At 41.7% G+C, this 17794-nt stretch overlaps 1 protein-coding gene across 1 annotated transcript; it reads right to left on the bottom strand.

Moving 5' to 3' along the window:
- Positions 1-7340: 7340 nt before the first annotated feature.
- Positions 7341-9359, bottom strand: LOC307079954 (cytosolic sulfotransferase 3-like; the record flags this gene model as incomplete). The annotated part of the gene is made up of 7 exons (XM_079742491.1): positions 7341-7453; positions 7525-7699; positions 7876-7973; positions 8075-8201; positions 8533-8633; positions 8932-9060; positions 9224-9359. The coding sequence occupies 7 exons, from the start codon at positions 9357-9359 to the stop codon at positions 7341-7343; spliced, it is 879 nt and encodes a 292-aa protein (XP_079598617.1).
- Between the last annotated feature and the right edge of the window lie 8435 nt (positions 9360-17794).

Raw genomic sequence — 17794 nt, 5'->3', positions numbered from 1 at the left:
AGTCTGAAGTTTGGCCGGTCTACTCTGGCATCATGATTAAACCTGAGTGACTGAGGAGGATATGTTTGAGCTACAGGCCTAGGTTTACAATGTCTGGTTGGCCTTTATTTGACATTTTTTATAGATTCATATTCTCTTTTTATAGTCATATTCTATTGCCTTCAATAAAACTTTGAGATTTAGTTGAACAAATATAAAAACCAGCCCCACACATAAATATAGTGGGTTGTATGAAAAACAGTTCCCTGTAAAAGGAATATACATTCACAAGATTTATTTGAATAGTATACTGTGTTGTTTCTGTGTACGATACGATAACAGATCAATTTAATCATATATTTCTAAAAGAAAAAAATACAGTTCTCTTATTTAATAGTGATTAGCTTCAAGCAGGCTAAACTCCATGTAATGGTTGAAGGAGATTGTAGATAGAGATCAGTGGTCCAACATGCTTGTTTCCACGTTATTGTTCCTGGAATATTATCTAACAACTGACTAGCCATTATTCGCTAGAGAGGAAAAATACTTTAAAAACCACACTTGAGGCCCTTACAGCCCGTTACAGAAGATACAGGTATTTTGAAATTAAAAAAGTACAAGAATTTATTTTCAAACCCGCAGTCCAGATAAATATTATTAATGACCTTGCTTTAACTGCACAATACCATGAACACAAAAAGAAAACCATAATATGATGTAAACCATTATACATAGTGCTATTACAATTACAATACTCCATACCAATCTTCTTTGGCTTCAAGAACAAATCAGTGGTCAGGACAGTGGGATCTGCCTATTAGCACAGAGTTATGCTGTTGTTCACCATCAGGATAGACTGTCAGCCTATGAGGGATATCACCTTGAGAATGTTCCTGATGATGTAAAAGGAAGGGATTTGAGGTTGGTTGGCAACCATGTCATATATCTTTAACCCTTAAGTAACTCATTGGATCTCTCGACGTCAAGGTTCAGAGGAAAGCTAAGCATCAAAGTGTCAAAATAGCTTCAAAGGTCAATTTTAAAAGCACAAAATATTATCGAATTCCCATACATTTTCTTCCCGATTTATGAAGTCTATTGTGAATTGTAATGGTATTCATCATGTTTATTCATTCTACTTTTTAAATGTGTTCTTTTTCATACAAGTTAGTTTAAATGACCAAATTCATGCAAATTCTCTGGTCGTTACCACACTACTTGATCAATAAAATAGTTAAGTTACTTGATTCAGGAAATAGTGACGTTACCGCCAAGCTACTGAGAAGTGTATTTAGTTACTAGCGATGCTACTGCCCAACACTGAATAATACTATCACCTGAATCCACTATACTCTGTAACAATACTATCAGCTTGAAGCCAGGCACCTGGTCGAAGGAGTCTTGGACCTGGAGGTGGAAAGAAGGTTTGGGACCAAAGAACTAGGCTGGAATAGTACCTCCTCAGATGAGACGAGACTAGGAGGAGAGTAGGAGAGTAGAGAGGAGGAGAGAGGAGTTCCTCACCTTGTGTGTGAACAGTCTGGAGAGCAGGGAGTGCTGGGAGCTGCTGGGGTCCCTCAGGACATTGGCGAAGGTCTCTCCTCTCAGCCTGATGCTCCACCACCTGCTCCTTCTGGGGCCGTGATCTTGTTACCAATCTGAACACAACAAACGCCCCAACATGAAGACTACACCTGAACAAAACAAACGCCCCAACATGAAATATTCTAAACTCTCAACCCTCCTCACTCTCCTCACCGTGTTCGGCGGCTCCTCCTCAAGGCCGAAGCCGTTGTTCCCCAGAAGGTCCTGGTTTTCTTCCTGCGGTTCCATCATCGGTTTTGAGAAGTTCCTGTGGTTGTACTCAACAATGTACCTGGTCGTGGCCTCTAGCGTCGTGACCTCTGGTGTCTGGAGGTGACGTCCGTCGAGGAGATTGAGGTGAGGTGGGTGGGCGGTGTGTCAGGGCTGACCACCTCGTCCCTCTCTGTCTCTGTACGGCCGAGCATGTTGGCCAGCGTGAGGACGGAGGGGGGGCCTGGGGCTGCAGCGGTACGATGACCACACTGTCGTCGGAGATGCTAGACAGCGAGATCTCCACGTCCTCCGCCTCCTCGCAGTCGTAGCACACGAACACGGGCCGCAGGGCCTCGGGGGGGGCACTCGGGGCCGGGCAGGGCCTGCAGCCCCAGGGACAGGTGGTAGTCCATGGGGCCCAGCAGGGCCTGCCGCCCCAGGGACCGGTGGTAGTCCACGGGGCCCAGCAGTGCCTGCCGCCCCAGGGACAGGTGGTAGTTTACGTGTCACTATGCATGTCCGTGGTAAAGAGAGAACAAGTGTTTGTCTATGCATGCTATTACTTTCCATTGGTTTACTACTAGAAGTTTTGATTATGGTATTGAATGGATTCTAGCAAAGCTGAATAAATGCACAACAAAAACAGAAGATAGGCTGCTACGCGCTTATGCGTGCTCCCGACAGTATTGAATGGCACGTGCCTGGAGTACACCGTCTTCCATGATCTTTGGTTCAATCCAGTCGTTGCCCTCAGGTCTGGCCAGTGTCTGTTCCACATGTCTGCGCACAATGCTGACATCTCCCGGCAGGACTTATAGGTGACAGGACCTGTGATTTTGGTTATGACCCCGGGAATCCAGTTAGGTTCATGACTGAAGTTTTTTGTGATCACTGCGTCTCCGACTGGAATCCCTTACTTTCCCCGGTAGGCAAACATTAGATGACCCACCCCTAGGTGCTGTATGGATCTGCAGCACAATGTTTGAATTAATTTGTTGTCTGAGTCTGGCCATTTACATTAAGTTGAACATAAGTGTTTTCTTGATAGCCCTACAGGTTATTACATTTGACTCTTTATTTCTGTGAACACACATTTTGGAGGATGCAGAACATTTCTGTTGCATATGGCGACATATATGTGACCACGGTGCTACACCAAACCCAGAATCAAGTGGAACCAGAGACTGCTATACTTATTTACTTATAGTGTAAATGTATTATATCAGTGCCTGTAACTATAGGCACAGATGCATGTTTATACGATCTACCCTCAACTGAGGTTCGTTTTTATGTGGGCATGAAAATTGATATAAGCAATGTAATTTCCATTGTTATGGATGCAATAAACTTGACTTTGATGGGTAACGCTTTCGATGACCTTTATTACAGTGTAGGCACTGTAATAGAAAAGATGCCCAGTATCAATTCTTTGTAAGATCCCGAATTGTTACCCCTTTATTCCGTAACTTCACATCTTGTTCCCCAGTACCTACACATGAGCATTGGCAATAAGGGAATCGGTACACCATTAGCACAAAAGATTACACCTTGACTCCAGAGTAATTACACGTAAGGCAGGCAGTAATCTAAAGCGTTAACGCTATATCAAAAATATTAGCTTTAATGACTTAAGGCCAGTGGTGTAGTCCAGGGGTTTTCAAAGTATGAGAGAGTGAGCCCCCCCTCAGAGAACAAATTTCAGCTGAGCCCCCCCCCCCCAATTTCTTTTTCTAAATCCCTGTGTTTTGAAAGATCTTTTAATTATTTTACACATTTTAAACATCTCTGATCATATTTTTTTGAAACATTTTAAACATATTTTTGAAACATTCTAAACATCTTTGTGTGTTTTTAAACACATTTCTTAACACATTTTAACATCTTTATCTAAGCATCTTTAACGTTTTTGAAATACATTTGAACATCTTAATCTGTGAACTGCCAGTTTAGCCTCCTTTTTAGCTCACCTCAACTTTAGTGGGAGCAATGAGTTTGCGTAGCTGTGTTCGAAATTGTTCCCTATCACGGATATAGTGCACTATATAGGGTGCTCGCCATTTTGTAGTGGTGCTCGAATTCTCAGTGGTAAATTTCACGCACTAAATTTGAGTGAACATATGATGTTCCCTACATGCTACTCCCGTATACCACAATGTAATGCAGTCGTGTTTTTCCGGAGGAGAAGAAGCTGAATAATAACGAAAACGAATATATTTAATGATGGAGTCTCCGGCTTCGTTTAGAAATGTCAACAATTTATTTGAGATTTAACATAGAAAATGTAACATTCAAAATGAATTTAAAAAACCTTGATCAACGTCAATTCAACATCAATACAACCTCCAACTTTCCTCGTGGGTGCCAGGTTTGTTTGTTTACATGATGTGGGCGCATCTGTCTGCGTCACAAAAATACCCGGCGCATTTACTGACGCGAATGACGTTTAGAAATGTTCAGCGTAGTGTCCGAATTCTCGTTTGTTCGTTCCCTATATAGTGCACTATATCATAAACACTATATAGGGAATAGTGAGTGAGTGAATAGGGAACGATTTCGAACACAGCACGTCTTCGTGTTTGAGTTTTTCCTGGTTTATTTTTTTCTCAAGTCGTGCCCCCCCAGAAGAACTCTGGCGCCTCCCAGGGGAGGCGGGCCTCACAGTTTGAAAACCACTGGTGTAGTCTATTTTATTGTAGTGGGTATACCGTGATGATTCCCTCCCAGCCGCGTACACACCCGTCCCGCCGGTACGTGTACGTGTATGGCGCTTGTGGGGTGTCGCACCACACTCACTAACGCAGGGGTCTACAACCCGCCGCATGGATTTAAGAGTGCAACGATTATCAACAATCATGGAAAGCTCAATAGACTTATCAGTTTTAATAACAGTATAAACAAATAGAACACAAAAATGACAAGTTGTCCTTTTGTGTATCTATAGTAGCAATAGCACCTGCTAAACAAGGTCAAAATCTACTCAAAATAATTAGATGAACTGTTTACAACGATGGCTAACCAATGCATGAGAAGGAGATGAAAGGAGATTAATGTTCCACTCTATTAATTGCTCTAATTATAACTTTAACTGTTGTTATCTAACATACCATAGAGTAATTGAATTGTGTAAAAGTCGGAAATTACTGCACCTTAAAAATGACTATACTAGCTATCATGGGCGTTGGAACCGGGGGGGACGGAGGGGACGTGTCCCCTCCAATATTGGAGACGCATTTGTCCCACCTAAAAATGATACCGGAGGAGAAAAATATTTTATTTTATTTTGAAAGCGCAACACAGCGTCTTGCCACCGCTTCTTATTCTAAAAAACTGGATGATTGAGCGTGCAATTAAATAATTGATTTGATATTTATCAGTTCATCACCGCCATTCAAAATGTATTTTCCTTTACATTTACAAATGTATCCTTTTAGTAGAATAAAATATATTTGTGAATTTTTTCAGTGTAGTTAATTTATTACATATTTCTGTTCAAACCATTAACGGATCTGTCAGGTTTCCGATATGTGTCCCCCCCAATTTTAAACTCATTCCTACACCCCTGCTAGCTATACTCTCATTTGCATAGTAATTAACTTTAGGAATTTCAATAGTGCATACCAACTGCATGTTGGCTGGCATTTAGCTAACTTTCTTTCGCTCCACTCTAACCAAGGATGCCTGTTTTTAAATTCCCTAGCCTGACACTCAGTCCGAAAGGCTTGTCAGGGGTTCTCATCTAAAAGTTACAAGGGGATATACAGTGGGATTAAAACATTGTCTTCTGTTGACTACTTGTTATGTGGTATACACATTAATATGGGAGGAATGGACACACACACACACACACACACACACACACACACACACACACACACACACACACACACACACACACTTTTCTGTTGTGTCTTTGCTAGTCTCCGTAGCTCTGGTAGTGGCGAGAGAAGATGGTGTGTTCCTGAATCCTCGAACGCCAGACTTCCGAGTCGGCGTATACCTGCGTAGACTACACCACTGCTTAAGACATTAATTAAATCAATAATGAATAGACTGACACAGAAAGTAAAAAATGTAGGGCTAGACTGCACTCAGGGAGGTTGGTCTAGAAAATAGATAATCTTACGAATTTATTTACTTATGAATACAACACTACTACACACACACAGTAACTCAAACCATAAACCAAACACATACAATATGGCTATTCTACAACCCCCTTACTGAGCAGAAAGCCCCACAAGAAAGATAACATAGAAATGGCCCCTTTCAATTGATTAAATAAAGACTCACTAACATCTAAAGCAGTGGTATTCACTATTTTTTTCAGGAGAGCCGCACTGACAGGACGACGTCAACAGGAGAGCCATTTTTACCGCAAAGTATCAAAAGCTATAAATCCAGTCATAAATAAGTACGCCTGCTTAATAATATGTCCTCCCTGAAGCAGTGTTTCCCACAGAATTTTGTGAAGCTGTGGAGGGAACCCGGTCCTTAGCGGGGTCCGGGGGCATGCTCCCCCGGAAGAAAATTTGGTACCTTTTAACCTGGAATGCATCAATCTGGTGCACTTTGAGAGGAAAATTAAGACTTGTGTGACTGTGTGCTATTTTCTGGAATAATGTGGAGACACTGGGTCACATAACATTGAAGCTATTGAAGAATAAGTTAATAAGAATAAGTCCATCCAAAGAGCACATTCTCTCTTGTTATGCAGGAAAACCGCCAATCTGGCAACCCCGCTGTCAGCGTAGAGCCGAGCAAGTTTAAAAATATTTTCTAGACAAGGCTATATTTCCACCTTTTAATGCCGCTGTTGATTTATTTTTTAAATAATTGTTTGTATTGTTTTTTTTAAATATCTGTATTCACTGCATGATCATATCACTATATTTTTACCGCCATGCGAGCCGCAAAAGAGGCTTGGCGAGCCGCATATGGCTTGCGAGCCGCGCAATGAGTAATGCTGATCTAAAGGATATCTGGTTTGCTCCTCTTTCAGTGTCTTTGTTTAAAAACTAAACATTGTTTGATTGAATTTCCCATCAAGAGAATCCTTATTGTGTGTAAGATGCAGTGTTCTTTGTGTACAGTTTGACTGTTCTCCCACATTTACTAACAAATTAATAGCAAAGAACTGGGTGACTGTGTGTCCGAAGGTAAGATCAGTGCTTGAATTGGAATCAATTCAAGCATTTGTGTGTACTTAGATAAAGGACAAACCAATACGGTTTCAATTTACACATCTTTCTTATTTGTTCTTGGTCTTCCGTTAATTATCTCAAAATGCTATTAATACATATAATATAAGATCTCTTATGTCTATAACTCTAGTAATCCTTCAGGAAGCATTGTATTGTATTATTATATTATATTGCTTCCCTTTACTAATTACTCTTCCTTGTCTATTGGTAAAAAAGGGCTAAATCAGTGTTTAAATGTATTAATATATGTTGTATGTGGCTGTTTATTGTATGTGTTTAACAGCAATATGCATATATAGTCTACCTCCTAACTTAATATGTCACTCTGGTTTAATCGTGATGCAAGACTAGCCTGGCCAGACTTCAAACTTCAGTGCGGAAATGCAGAGTTGTATTGTTCATCTTCTTGTGATACTCTACGTCAAACTGTTCATTCTGGGCTACGGTGAAGTGGTTTTTCCAGTCGCCAACTTTCCCTGTGAAATAAGATGTGTCAGTCAAAAGTAAGGACATCATAAACTTTAATTTTTTAAGTGATCTGAAATACCTTTTCTCATGAAGGGAGAGATCTTAAAGTCCATAACTATCGCACTTGAATAGTTAGCCATGTCGTCTTTCTTCATATTATCAAACTGCGACTGATGTCTGATTTGTTCCTTCTCTGCGGCTGTCGAGGTCAGACCAAGAAAGGAGCACAACTTGTCTATTTCTCGCCCAGTGTCCTGAAGGCACAGACACACACATACACAGACAAACACACACATTAACCCTAAAAACGTGGCATGAAATTTTGGCCCATTTTCTAAAGGTCACATTTGTGAATGATTCTTAAATCACTGTATCCCTTGGATACACATACTCTGGTTAACAACTGCTGCTCTTGCTGCACACTACTTACCTCAACCATATCTTCAAAGAGCATGTAGTGTAGTTTAGGATGGGTCTGTTTCCTCTCCCACCAGCCAGTCACATGATCAAACCAGGATCCAAATGCCACTAAAACCAGAGAGGAATCCATCTGATACTTTAAGTGAAAATTTGAAAAATGTTGGCACATTGTATTCTTTGGTCTTTTTGTGTTTGGCATGTTCACTGACTCTGTCCTTCCATGTAATTCTGTAGGAAGCTGTTCCAGTCTCCTGGCTCTGGTTGAACGCTGTCCATGCGGTTGAAGTGGAAATAAGACACTGCATTGTCTTTAGCATTGCGGGCCACATAGACTACCTGCATAGACAGAATTCCCAATATGACTTCAGCATTTACATCACTATTTGTGTAACAATATTTGGTCTTTATTGGCAAAGGTATCTTTTGTAAATAACAGCAAAGATAAATCAATATTCACATTGCACAAATGTAAAAGTTACTATTTCAGATATTGTTCAACATTGATTGTGTTTAAGTACACAATAAGCTATAGTAGCAAATTGAGCCCAATTAAGTTACATTTCACAAATTGTGTAGCACCATCAATCTATTTCAGACCTTCGGCTGTCAGTGTACGGTATATTGTGCACTGTGTGACCTACTTTAAATTAAGTTTAACCTAATGTACCCTGCATTTGTGTTCCCAAAAAGACTTGGGAATCAACTGGACAGGCAGGTGAGTTTTGATGAGACGAGGTGAAGTATCTAGACCGTTGGCCAAATCGGTTCCTACATGAAAAGATGGAAACCAAACAGCTCTTTTACTTATTCACAATATTCACAGTTGATACTACTGTGAATGACATGATATTATTGGAATATATTGCATAACAAAATACAAAATTTTCTTCTGAATATTTCATGAAGAAAGATGTGTTCATGATCAGTGTCAGATGCTGCCAACCTATTTTAAATATGTTTTCCCATAATGACAAGTGACTGGAACATAACAGTGAAATAGAAATAGGCATAATGCATTACATTTCCTTCATCAAAGGACTGAACCTCAAAATAATCACAATCTAACCGGAAGGATGGTTTGGTTTCTTATTCTCCAGGAAAGGTACTCTCTCATAAATAGGCACGGAAGTCTGACGATCTGGCCTTGTCTGAGAAAAATACAGAAGATCAAGAATGTAGGAGACCCATGTTGTTCCTGAAAAAACGATGTAGAGAGAGATAGAGAGATGTCAATGAGAGCTAACACTATTAAAGAGATAGAAGTAATGATGTGAATTTTATAGAAGTTGTTAATGAAGACCAATACTCAAATAAAAATCTTCAAAATGTCACAATTTCAACTGTCAGGTTACACAAACCTGCTTTTGGGTATGTTGCGATGAGGATATCATCTGGTCTGGCTTGGAAGTGTTCAATATTCTCCCAGTCGTCAGTGAAAATATGGGTCATTGGAACTCCATGGAAATCAAATAAAGTTGGACGAGGCGGCTTCATTGTCTAAGATGAGAGAATACATAATCTGGAGGATGGTAAAGTGATATATTTTCTTCTTTGAAAAAGTTTCAAACAATATTTGACTGAGGCCTATAAAGGCTACTGTTGAAGTCCAGCCTTTTACATCGAGATGAACATTATTTTGTGAGATAGACTACAGGTTAATAACTTTGATATGATTTTTTGACTTCTCAACTAACTAAAATTAGATCTATGTTATACATAAAGAACATGGCATTTATGTTAAAGAGTGGGAGATTGCACAAGATTTCTGTAGCCTATTAGTCATTTATTTTTGTATTAAAAAATTAATAATCCTATATTACCTTGTCTACGGACATGTTGGCAGCGTAGTTGTGTTTCTCCTTAAGTCTTTAGTCCAGTGGTTTTCTTCCTCTGTGTTCGATGGGTTTTGTTGCTGGAATCCCTTACTTTCCCCTACTTGTATTCGGTAACATTCGATGACCAGAGGCGGAGCCAGACTAAGCCCCGGATGTATGCGATTTCCTGCATTCTAGTCCATTTTAGGGTGACCTGCTGGACATTGACAAATCCTAAATCTCTGAAATATCATTGCATTATCATTATCAATTTTATTTTATTTTAATTTAAAATAATAATGATAATGCACTTAAGTATTATACATATGCACACAAATAAGTACTACATTGTTTTAGAGGTTTGTTCGCATCTATCACTCTGGTAGAACTCATTTAAAAGGGGTCAAAGCTGAAAGTCAACGAGACAGTCTTGCGCCAGCCAACATGTTGGCTGCTGGTCGAACAGAGAATGCAGCAACGCGATATCTGTACATTTCTTATCTGAATCGTTAATAAAGTTTGAGTTTAAAACAACTGATATGTCAGACATGGATATTTTTTACCTCTTCATGATATTCAGTGGACCTCAACATTTAATTTAAGGTAACATTTGGTAACACACAACACTGTACAATATTGTCTGAGGCAGAATCGCCATCAGAAAAACGGATTTCTGACATTTTAAACAACGCTGGTAATCTATTTTGTGTGAAAGAAGTAATTATCATAGCAGCCTAGCTAGCCGAGGCAGGCTATTTAGCACTAGCACCAGCACTACTGCTCCCGGCCAGCGCGCATCAAGGTAATTTCACTGAGCTGAAACATTTGACAGGTCATTGGCAGGGGCTGCTGCTGCTACGTTATCACTGGATGTTGGTTTAGAAAAATAATTTCTAATGTCCATGGTAATGTTTGTTCCACACCCTGAGGCTACTTTAACAAGACTGCTGAGAGACGTGAATGGTTAGAAAACGTCACGTTGTCCTGGCAACCGTTCTAAACAACAGAACGAGACATGGCATTTTCCATTGCTTCCATGTGTTGTTGCTTTCAAAATGAAAATAAATCAATTTCAAGAGGTGAAAATCACTACCAGTTGAAACATGAGGGAACATGTCAGGGTTGTCATAACTTCAAAAGCTTAAAAAAGATCCGGGGCTTTGGACGTGAGATTCGGGGCTTCAGTCCCGAAAGCCACCCCCAAGCTCCGCGCATGTCGATGACCCACCCCAGTTGTGAAGAAGTGGGCAGAGCCTATTGCATTCTCGCCCTATCAATGTTTTAATTAATTCGTTTTTTTGGCATCTGGCAATTTACATTGTGTTGAACATAAATGTTTGAGATAGCATGGAATCAAAAAATGCTATAGGCCTACCGGTAACGCTTCAGATAACAGCCCGCAATGTAGGCTACAGTGTAATTACTCTGGAGTCAGTGTAGAATTTCTTCTAGCAGTCAGTGTTGGGCAAGTTACTTCAAAAGAGTAATGCATTATTTATGAATTGTTACTGTCATTTCAAAGTAATTACTGACATTACAATATTACTGTCTTTGAATTGTGAGGCATTACACTACTTTTACATTACTTTTGCATTACTTTCACCAAAATAAAAGGAGCCATGGATTTGGTGTTCTCAATAGATCTTGTGTTCAATGCAGCTCATTACACAGCAGGATGGGTATGGCAAGTGGTATGGCATAATCAGTGAGCTAGGTTTAACAACAACTCTGCCTCTTCCTCCTTTTCCTTCTTGCCTCAGAGGCCTCGAGTCCCTGAGGAACATTGTTTGAGTTAATATCCAATCAAGATAATCCTTATTTTGTGAAAGTTGCAAATGAATAGCCAAGAGCTGTTGACATTGTGTATAAAGGTAGGCTCAGTGTTTGAATTGGAATCAATTCAAGTTTTTGTGTTTACTTAGATAAATGACCATCCAGAACGGTTAGGCAACCCTAGTTGATTTTCTAAACATGTTTCTCTCTCTCTCTATAAAAAACTGTTTATACTTAAAGAGAATATCTAAAAGGTTTCTTTCAATCATTAATGATACTCACTGCTTGCTCGTTGTCCCAAACAGCAAACTCTGATCAGTAGAGCATATCTACAATCACACACACACACGCACGCATGCACGCACACAACCCAATGGATTTTCATTTATGCGACCGTCAGCGGTACCTTTTCGAAATTGATTTTAACCACTTGTGACCGCTTTCTACAGGTGTTTTAAACCATGCTGAGAGGTCTGCAAAAACACACCGGCACTTTGTTTGAATGCATTATTATAGATATCCACTAAATGAACTACAACATGCGTACCTAGATTCCCCATTAAGTGGCGGTATGCAGTAATAAGGAATGGTACGCAGGCTAGGTACGTCCAGGTCCAGTTAGATATAAGTAAATGCAGTGCTGGTACTACCTGTCGAGATGCTTTGTGTTTGCGTTCGCACAAGCATGGCCAACCATCCTGAACTGTTTCAGCTCATTTCATACTTCCGACTGTTTTCTCTCCTTTACTAAAAAATCACTACGTAAATCCTGGAATTTTTTTTTTCCATGGAACGCTGTCGTAGTATTGTTTTTGGCCATGAAAGTCTAATATATTGGCCAGATGTCAAAACATTCCGCTTGGACTGAATACTGCATAACAGTCCAAAACGACTCACCTCTTGCTTGTGACTTTATTCATGGGGTAGACCACATTTAAGATTAAAGACATTCAAAAAAAATGAGACAATGTAATCAGAATTAGATTTGGTATTCTGAGAGGAAAAGACTGGTTCCTTATTGAGAGAGATCTGTAACAGTTCCTTGTAAAGAGCAGACGGAGTCAGGGTTGTGCTTGGCAAAAGGCGGTTTTAATCTTAGAAAATAATAACAGTGCCAGTCAAGGGCGTAGGAACCGGGGGGGACGGAGGGGACGTGTCCCCTCCAATATCGGAAACAGGCGCATTTGTCCCACCTAAAAATTATACCGGATATGTCAGGTTTCCGATATGTTTCCCCCCCAATGTTAAACTCATTCCTACGCCCCTGGTGCCAGTAAATAATATCAGCATGCCACAGCGGTAGACCGGAATGTGGCTTGGTTGCTGCAGCGATTGTCCGTGCAAAAGCTCCTGCTCACACTGGCCTCCCTTCTCCACTGCAAGACAAAAGCAGGCACATTAGCAGCAGGGCTCCAGCGGGAGACAATCGCGGCGACCCATGTCGCAGTTCAAGTACTTCAGGGAGTCAAAGCCAAAGAAAGCAAGGCAGCAGCATACGCAGCGTGGGGCCGCAGTACGCGGTCCATCAGGCGCTGAAACGTGGCCGGGGCCCCGAACAACCCGAAAGGAAGCAGCTTGAATTGGTACAGACCGAGAGGAGTGGAGAACGTTGTTTTTTCCCCGGCTGCTGGAGACAACGGAATCTGCCAGTAACCCGTCGTGCAGTCTAGGGTCATATAGTATGTGCCAATGACAAGTCGGTCCACAAGCTCGTAGATCCTGGGTATATTGGGAAGGCATTGAACTTCAAAACGACATTCACCCTACGGTAATCCACACAGAACCGGACAGACCACTCCGGCTTTCCCACAAGCACGATGGGGCTTCACCAGTCACTGTGGGACTCCTCCACCATGCCCAACTCTAGCATTGCTGCCAATTCGCGCCGGACAACGTCCTGTTTATGGACAGGCAGCCTATAGGGGTGTGTCCGCACTGTTAACCCGGGCTGCGTCTGTGTTATGTTATGAGTAATTAATGGGGTGCAACTGGGCAGGGACGAAAACACGTTGGTGAACTGGAGTTGCAACCCCGCAATGTTCGCCGCCTGGCTCACAGAGAGATGCTCGCTTAAACCGACCGGAGGGGTGGGACCTGGAACAAGGACCTCTGGCCCAAACTCATATCTCTCAAGTAGCGTCGTCACCAGCACGATAGGGACAACATCTACTTCGTAATCCACGTCCCGACTCGCCGTGGGACCACAAAGGGCCCTTGCCACTTAGCGAGTAATTTGGTGCTAGAGGTGGGCAACAGTACAAGAACCTTGTCCCCTGGTGTGAGATTGCGTAATCTAGCCACTCTGTCGTACAGGCGTCTCTGTACGACAGAGTGCTCACATGACAATACCCCTAGTGAGTGAAACTTTGCATGCAAGTCCATGATGTACTGTATTTCATTTTTGCTGTCGCTGGACCCCTCCTCCCAGTTTTCTTTAATGAGGTCCAGGACGACACTGGGCTTGCGCCCATAGAGCAATTCAAATGGAGAAAATCCCGTGGAAGCCTGAGGCACTTTCCGCACTGCAAACAACAGAGGGTCTAGCCATTGATGCCAAGCATGCGTGACATGAAATTGGTGCTCTGGTGGGTGAGAATCTCTTTTGGGATTCCCACCCGTGATATGACATGAAACAGGACTAACACAAATCAATACCCCTGTGCGAAACGTTGTAATGGCCCGACAATGTCCATGCCAATGAGGTCGAAGGGGGCCTCTACCAGGGGGAGGGGCCGCAAGGGAGCCCTGGGGACGGCCAGGGGATTTACCAACTGACATTCGGGAAAGGAGGCGCACCACCTGCGCACCAACGCCCGAATCCCAGGCCAATAGAACCAAGCCATTATCCGGTTAAAGGTCCCATGGCATGGAGATTTCCGGTTGGGGATCGGAATGTAGTGGTCGCATTAGCTTTGCTCTCCCATTACTTTTTCAAAAAATAATAGTTTTAACCACCCCAAACCTCTTCAAATACGCACAAACAAGCAATTAACTTGGTATCTATGTAAACCTGGCAAAATGTCCTCGAAACCAGGCAAACAATCAAAGAAAGACGACGTCAAAAAGGTAGCAGCCCATGGCACGTGCGGTGGCCCCTTTGTTGCTGGCATAGCTGAGCTGCTAGAGGAGCACAGAGTGGCCCTCTCATCAGAGTTTAAAATGTCCTTTTCATCTCTGGAAGAGAAGCTGACCCAAACCCAAGCCACAGTAGAAGGTCACAACCAGCGCATCTTCTCGGTGGAGTCAAACGCTATCCTGCTGGAAGAGCTTGTGTGTTTGCTCGAGGAGAGGTGCACCACGCCAGCTGATAGCAACGCTAGACTAGGAGCTAAGACAGTAGACTTGGAGTCAGAGCCGGAGGAATAATATCAGGATAATCGGGCTGCCAGAGTCTATTAAGGGCCCCCGGCTGACAACTTTTTTTCGGACATGCTTGTGGAACTACTCGGCAGCCAAATACTACCTATTACTACCTACTACCTACCGGTTGTCATTGTGCGCTTCCACCGCTACCAAGTGCGGGATTTGGTCGTTCGAGAGGCCCGAAAACAGAGAGGTAAACTACAGTACAGGGGGAAACCGGTACTGATTTTCGAGGATTATACACCAGAAGTCCTGGAGCAGGGAACCAGATATCGAGAAGTCATGGCTGAGCTGTACAACTTGGGTCTGAAGCCATCCTTGCTCTTTCCGGCGAGGCTAATGATTGTGCTGAAAGACGGGGCCAGGAGAGGCTTTTCCTCGTTCCTCCTCCTTCGTTTTATGTTTGGCTGTCGAGGCTGAATATAGCCTACTGTATTTGGGACACTACTGCTGCTTGATATTCTCTACACTGAAATCCGCTTCGTGGATTTGTTGTGATATGTCCCGGGTGGACTTAACTGATCTACTAATTCTGCGGGTTACCCTTCATTTTATTCCATTTTGGCTTGCGCTTGTTTTTTATTAACTTCATTTATTTTCTTTACTATTCATCTAACTTTTTATTATTTATTTTTTTCTTTCTTGATACTACTTTACCACTACTTTAACCTAAATTCTCTCTCTTACCTCACCAAACACCATTTATTTTATGGTGTTTGAAAAAAAGAAAGAAAAATGTATTTGTTTTTATCAATATTTTTTATTTAATTTTTTCAATTGTCAACAAGCAAGCACTAGATGGTCAGTGTTCACTCACCTTCCCAAAACCTGTTGCTGTTAAAGAGGATGGAGAATATAATTAGTCATGCAAATAGCTAATTATACTACGGACCATACTTATAACCACAATACAAGTTTTTGGAATATTTCTTTGTTCTATTGTTCGTTTGACCTTTATAATGGGGACACTGTTACACGTTTTGGGAATTGAAGCTAAGCATTAGAGTGAAAGTTAGCAAAGGTTGAATAGTGTGCGCCAATGCAATTGGCGAAGAGGTATGATAACCAAAGGGTTAGGGAAGCTGTGGGGTCTGGGGAGGGGGGATGGGTATGGCTGGGGTAAGTAAGCCAACTTCCTTTTTTGTGTATTTTGTTATTTTAGTTTTATGTCCCATTAGTCTCACTATGTATTTCAATTTTGCATTTATTTACCTTTTCTTTTTCTCATTTCCTCTGGAACCATTCACAGACTGCAGTGCTGATATGTTACACTTAATACCTATCTTTGTACTATGGCTGACATAGCCCATTCACAGAGGGGTGGTGGACAGGTGGTAAGAATACTCTCATTTAATGTTGGTGGACTCAATGCCACAGTCAAGCGCGCCAAGATATTTTCACACATTCAAAACCTTAGAGCTGACATAATGTTTCTCCAAGAGACGCACTTAATTAATATTGATCACCAGAAATTGTGCAGACCTTGGATAGGGCAAATCTTTCATTCTAAATTTAACCTGAAAACGAGAGGCGTGGCCATACTTGTTAAGAAAAACGTGCATTTCACCCCGGACAGAATAATTGCAGACCCTAACGGCCGCTATCTGATTGTTCCCGGTACACTGTACCAGAAACCAGTTATCCTCGTATCTGTCTATGTTCCTAATTGGGATGATTATAACTTTATGAAAAACTTATTGTCTTCTCTTCCTAACCTTAATTCCCATGTGCTGATAGCGGGAGGAGATATGAATTGTGTCATTAACCCTCTACTGGATAGGTCTAGCCCCAGAACTTCAACACCATCTAAAATGTCTCAGACCCTTTCAGCCTTCATGGAACAATACGGATATGTTGATCCCTACAGACTTCTCCATCCCACTATTAAGCAGTACTCTTTCTTCTCACACGTACATCGCACCTTTTCACGCATAGATTACTTTCTCATTGACAAAACACTAATTCCCTCTGTAGTATCCGCACAATACTCACCCATAGTCATATCTGACCATTCCGCAGTAACTCTTGACCTTCACTTTGACCATAGGCCTAAGGATTATAGGACATGGTGCTTAGACCCCCTGTTGCTGGCTGATGGGAATTTCTGCACACAGATCTCCGAAGCTATTGACCTCTTTTTGGAAACCAATAACATGGCGGCATCTGCCCTATGCTATTATGGGAAGCCCTAAAGGCATTAATTAGGGGTACAATTATTTCATATACATCCTATATTAATAAAAAGCGTGGAGTGTGCCAAAAAGAACTGGAAGGATCCATTGCCACTTTAGACCATCGCTACTTAAGCAAACAATCACCTGACCTTTACAAGGAAAGGTTGAAATTTAGGACTGAACTTGATCTTTTTCTTTTGACAACAAGAGAGCCTAAACAACCTTGCTCCGTTCCAGAGGCACTCAGTATGAATTTGGAAATAAGGCGAGTCGGTTATTAGCCCACCAGCTGAAAACTAAGACTGCTTCCAACCAGATTACTCAGATCAGTACTAACACCGGTGCACTTACATCTGACCCTGTAGAAATTAATGACGTTTTTAAAGAATTCTATTCTCAGCTTTATACGTCGGAGTCTTCCAATAAGGAAGCTCATATGTCTGAATTTTTCACAGCACTAGACGTACCCGCGATTTCGGAGGATAACAGACAGATGCTTTAAAAGACAGCCCTTTGCAACTTAACGAGGTTACCAAGGAAATAACACTGATGAATAATAATAAATCACCTGGACCGGATGGTTTTCCGGTGGAATTCTTTAAAACATTTATTGATTAGCTCCATTACTACTGAGGATATTTACACAGTCGCTCCAGCAGGGCTGCTTGCTGCCCACCCTAACCCAGGCCTCAATTTCTCTAATATTAAAGATGACAAAGATCCCTTAAACTGCGCGTCTTTCCGTCGAATATCGTTACTGTCTGTTGATGTCAAAATACTTGCAAAGGCCCTTTCACGTCGGTTG

This window comes from Pollachius pollachius, assembly GCF_949987615.1.
Source record: "Pollachius pollachius genome assembly, chromosome: 8".
Classification (NCBI taxonomy): domain Eukaryota; kingdom Metazoa; phylum Chordata; class Actinopteri; order Gadiformes; family Gadidae; genus Pollachius; species Pollachius pollachius.
The sequence above is the reverse complement of the archived record's forward strand: the minus strand, read 5'-3'. Positions and strand labels throughout refer to the sequence as shown.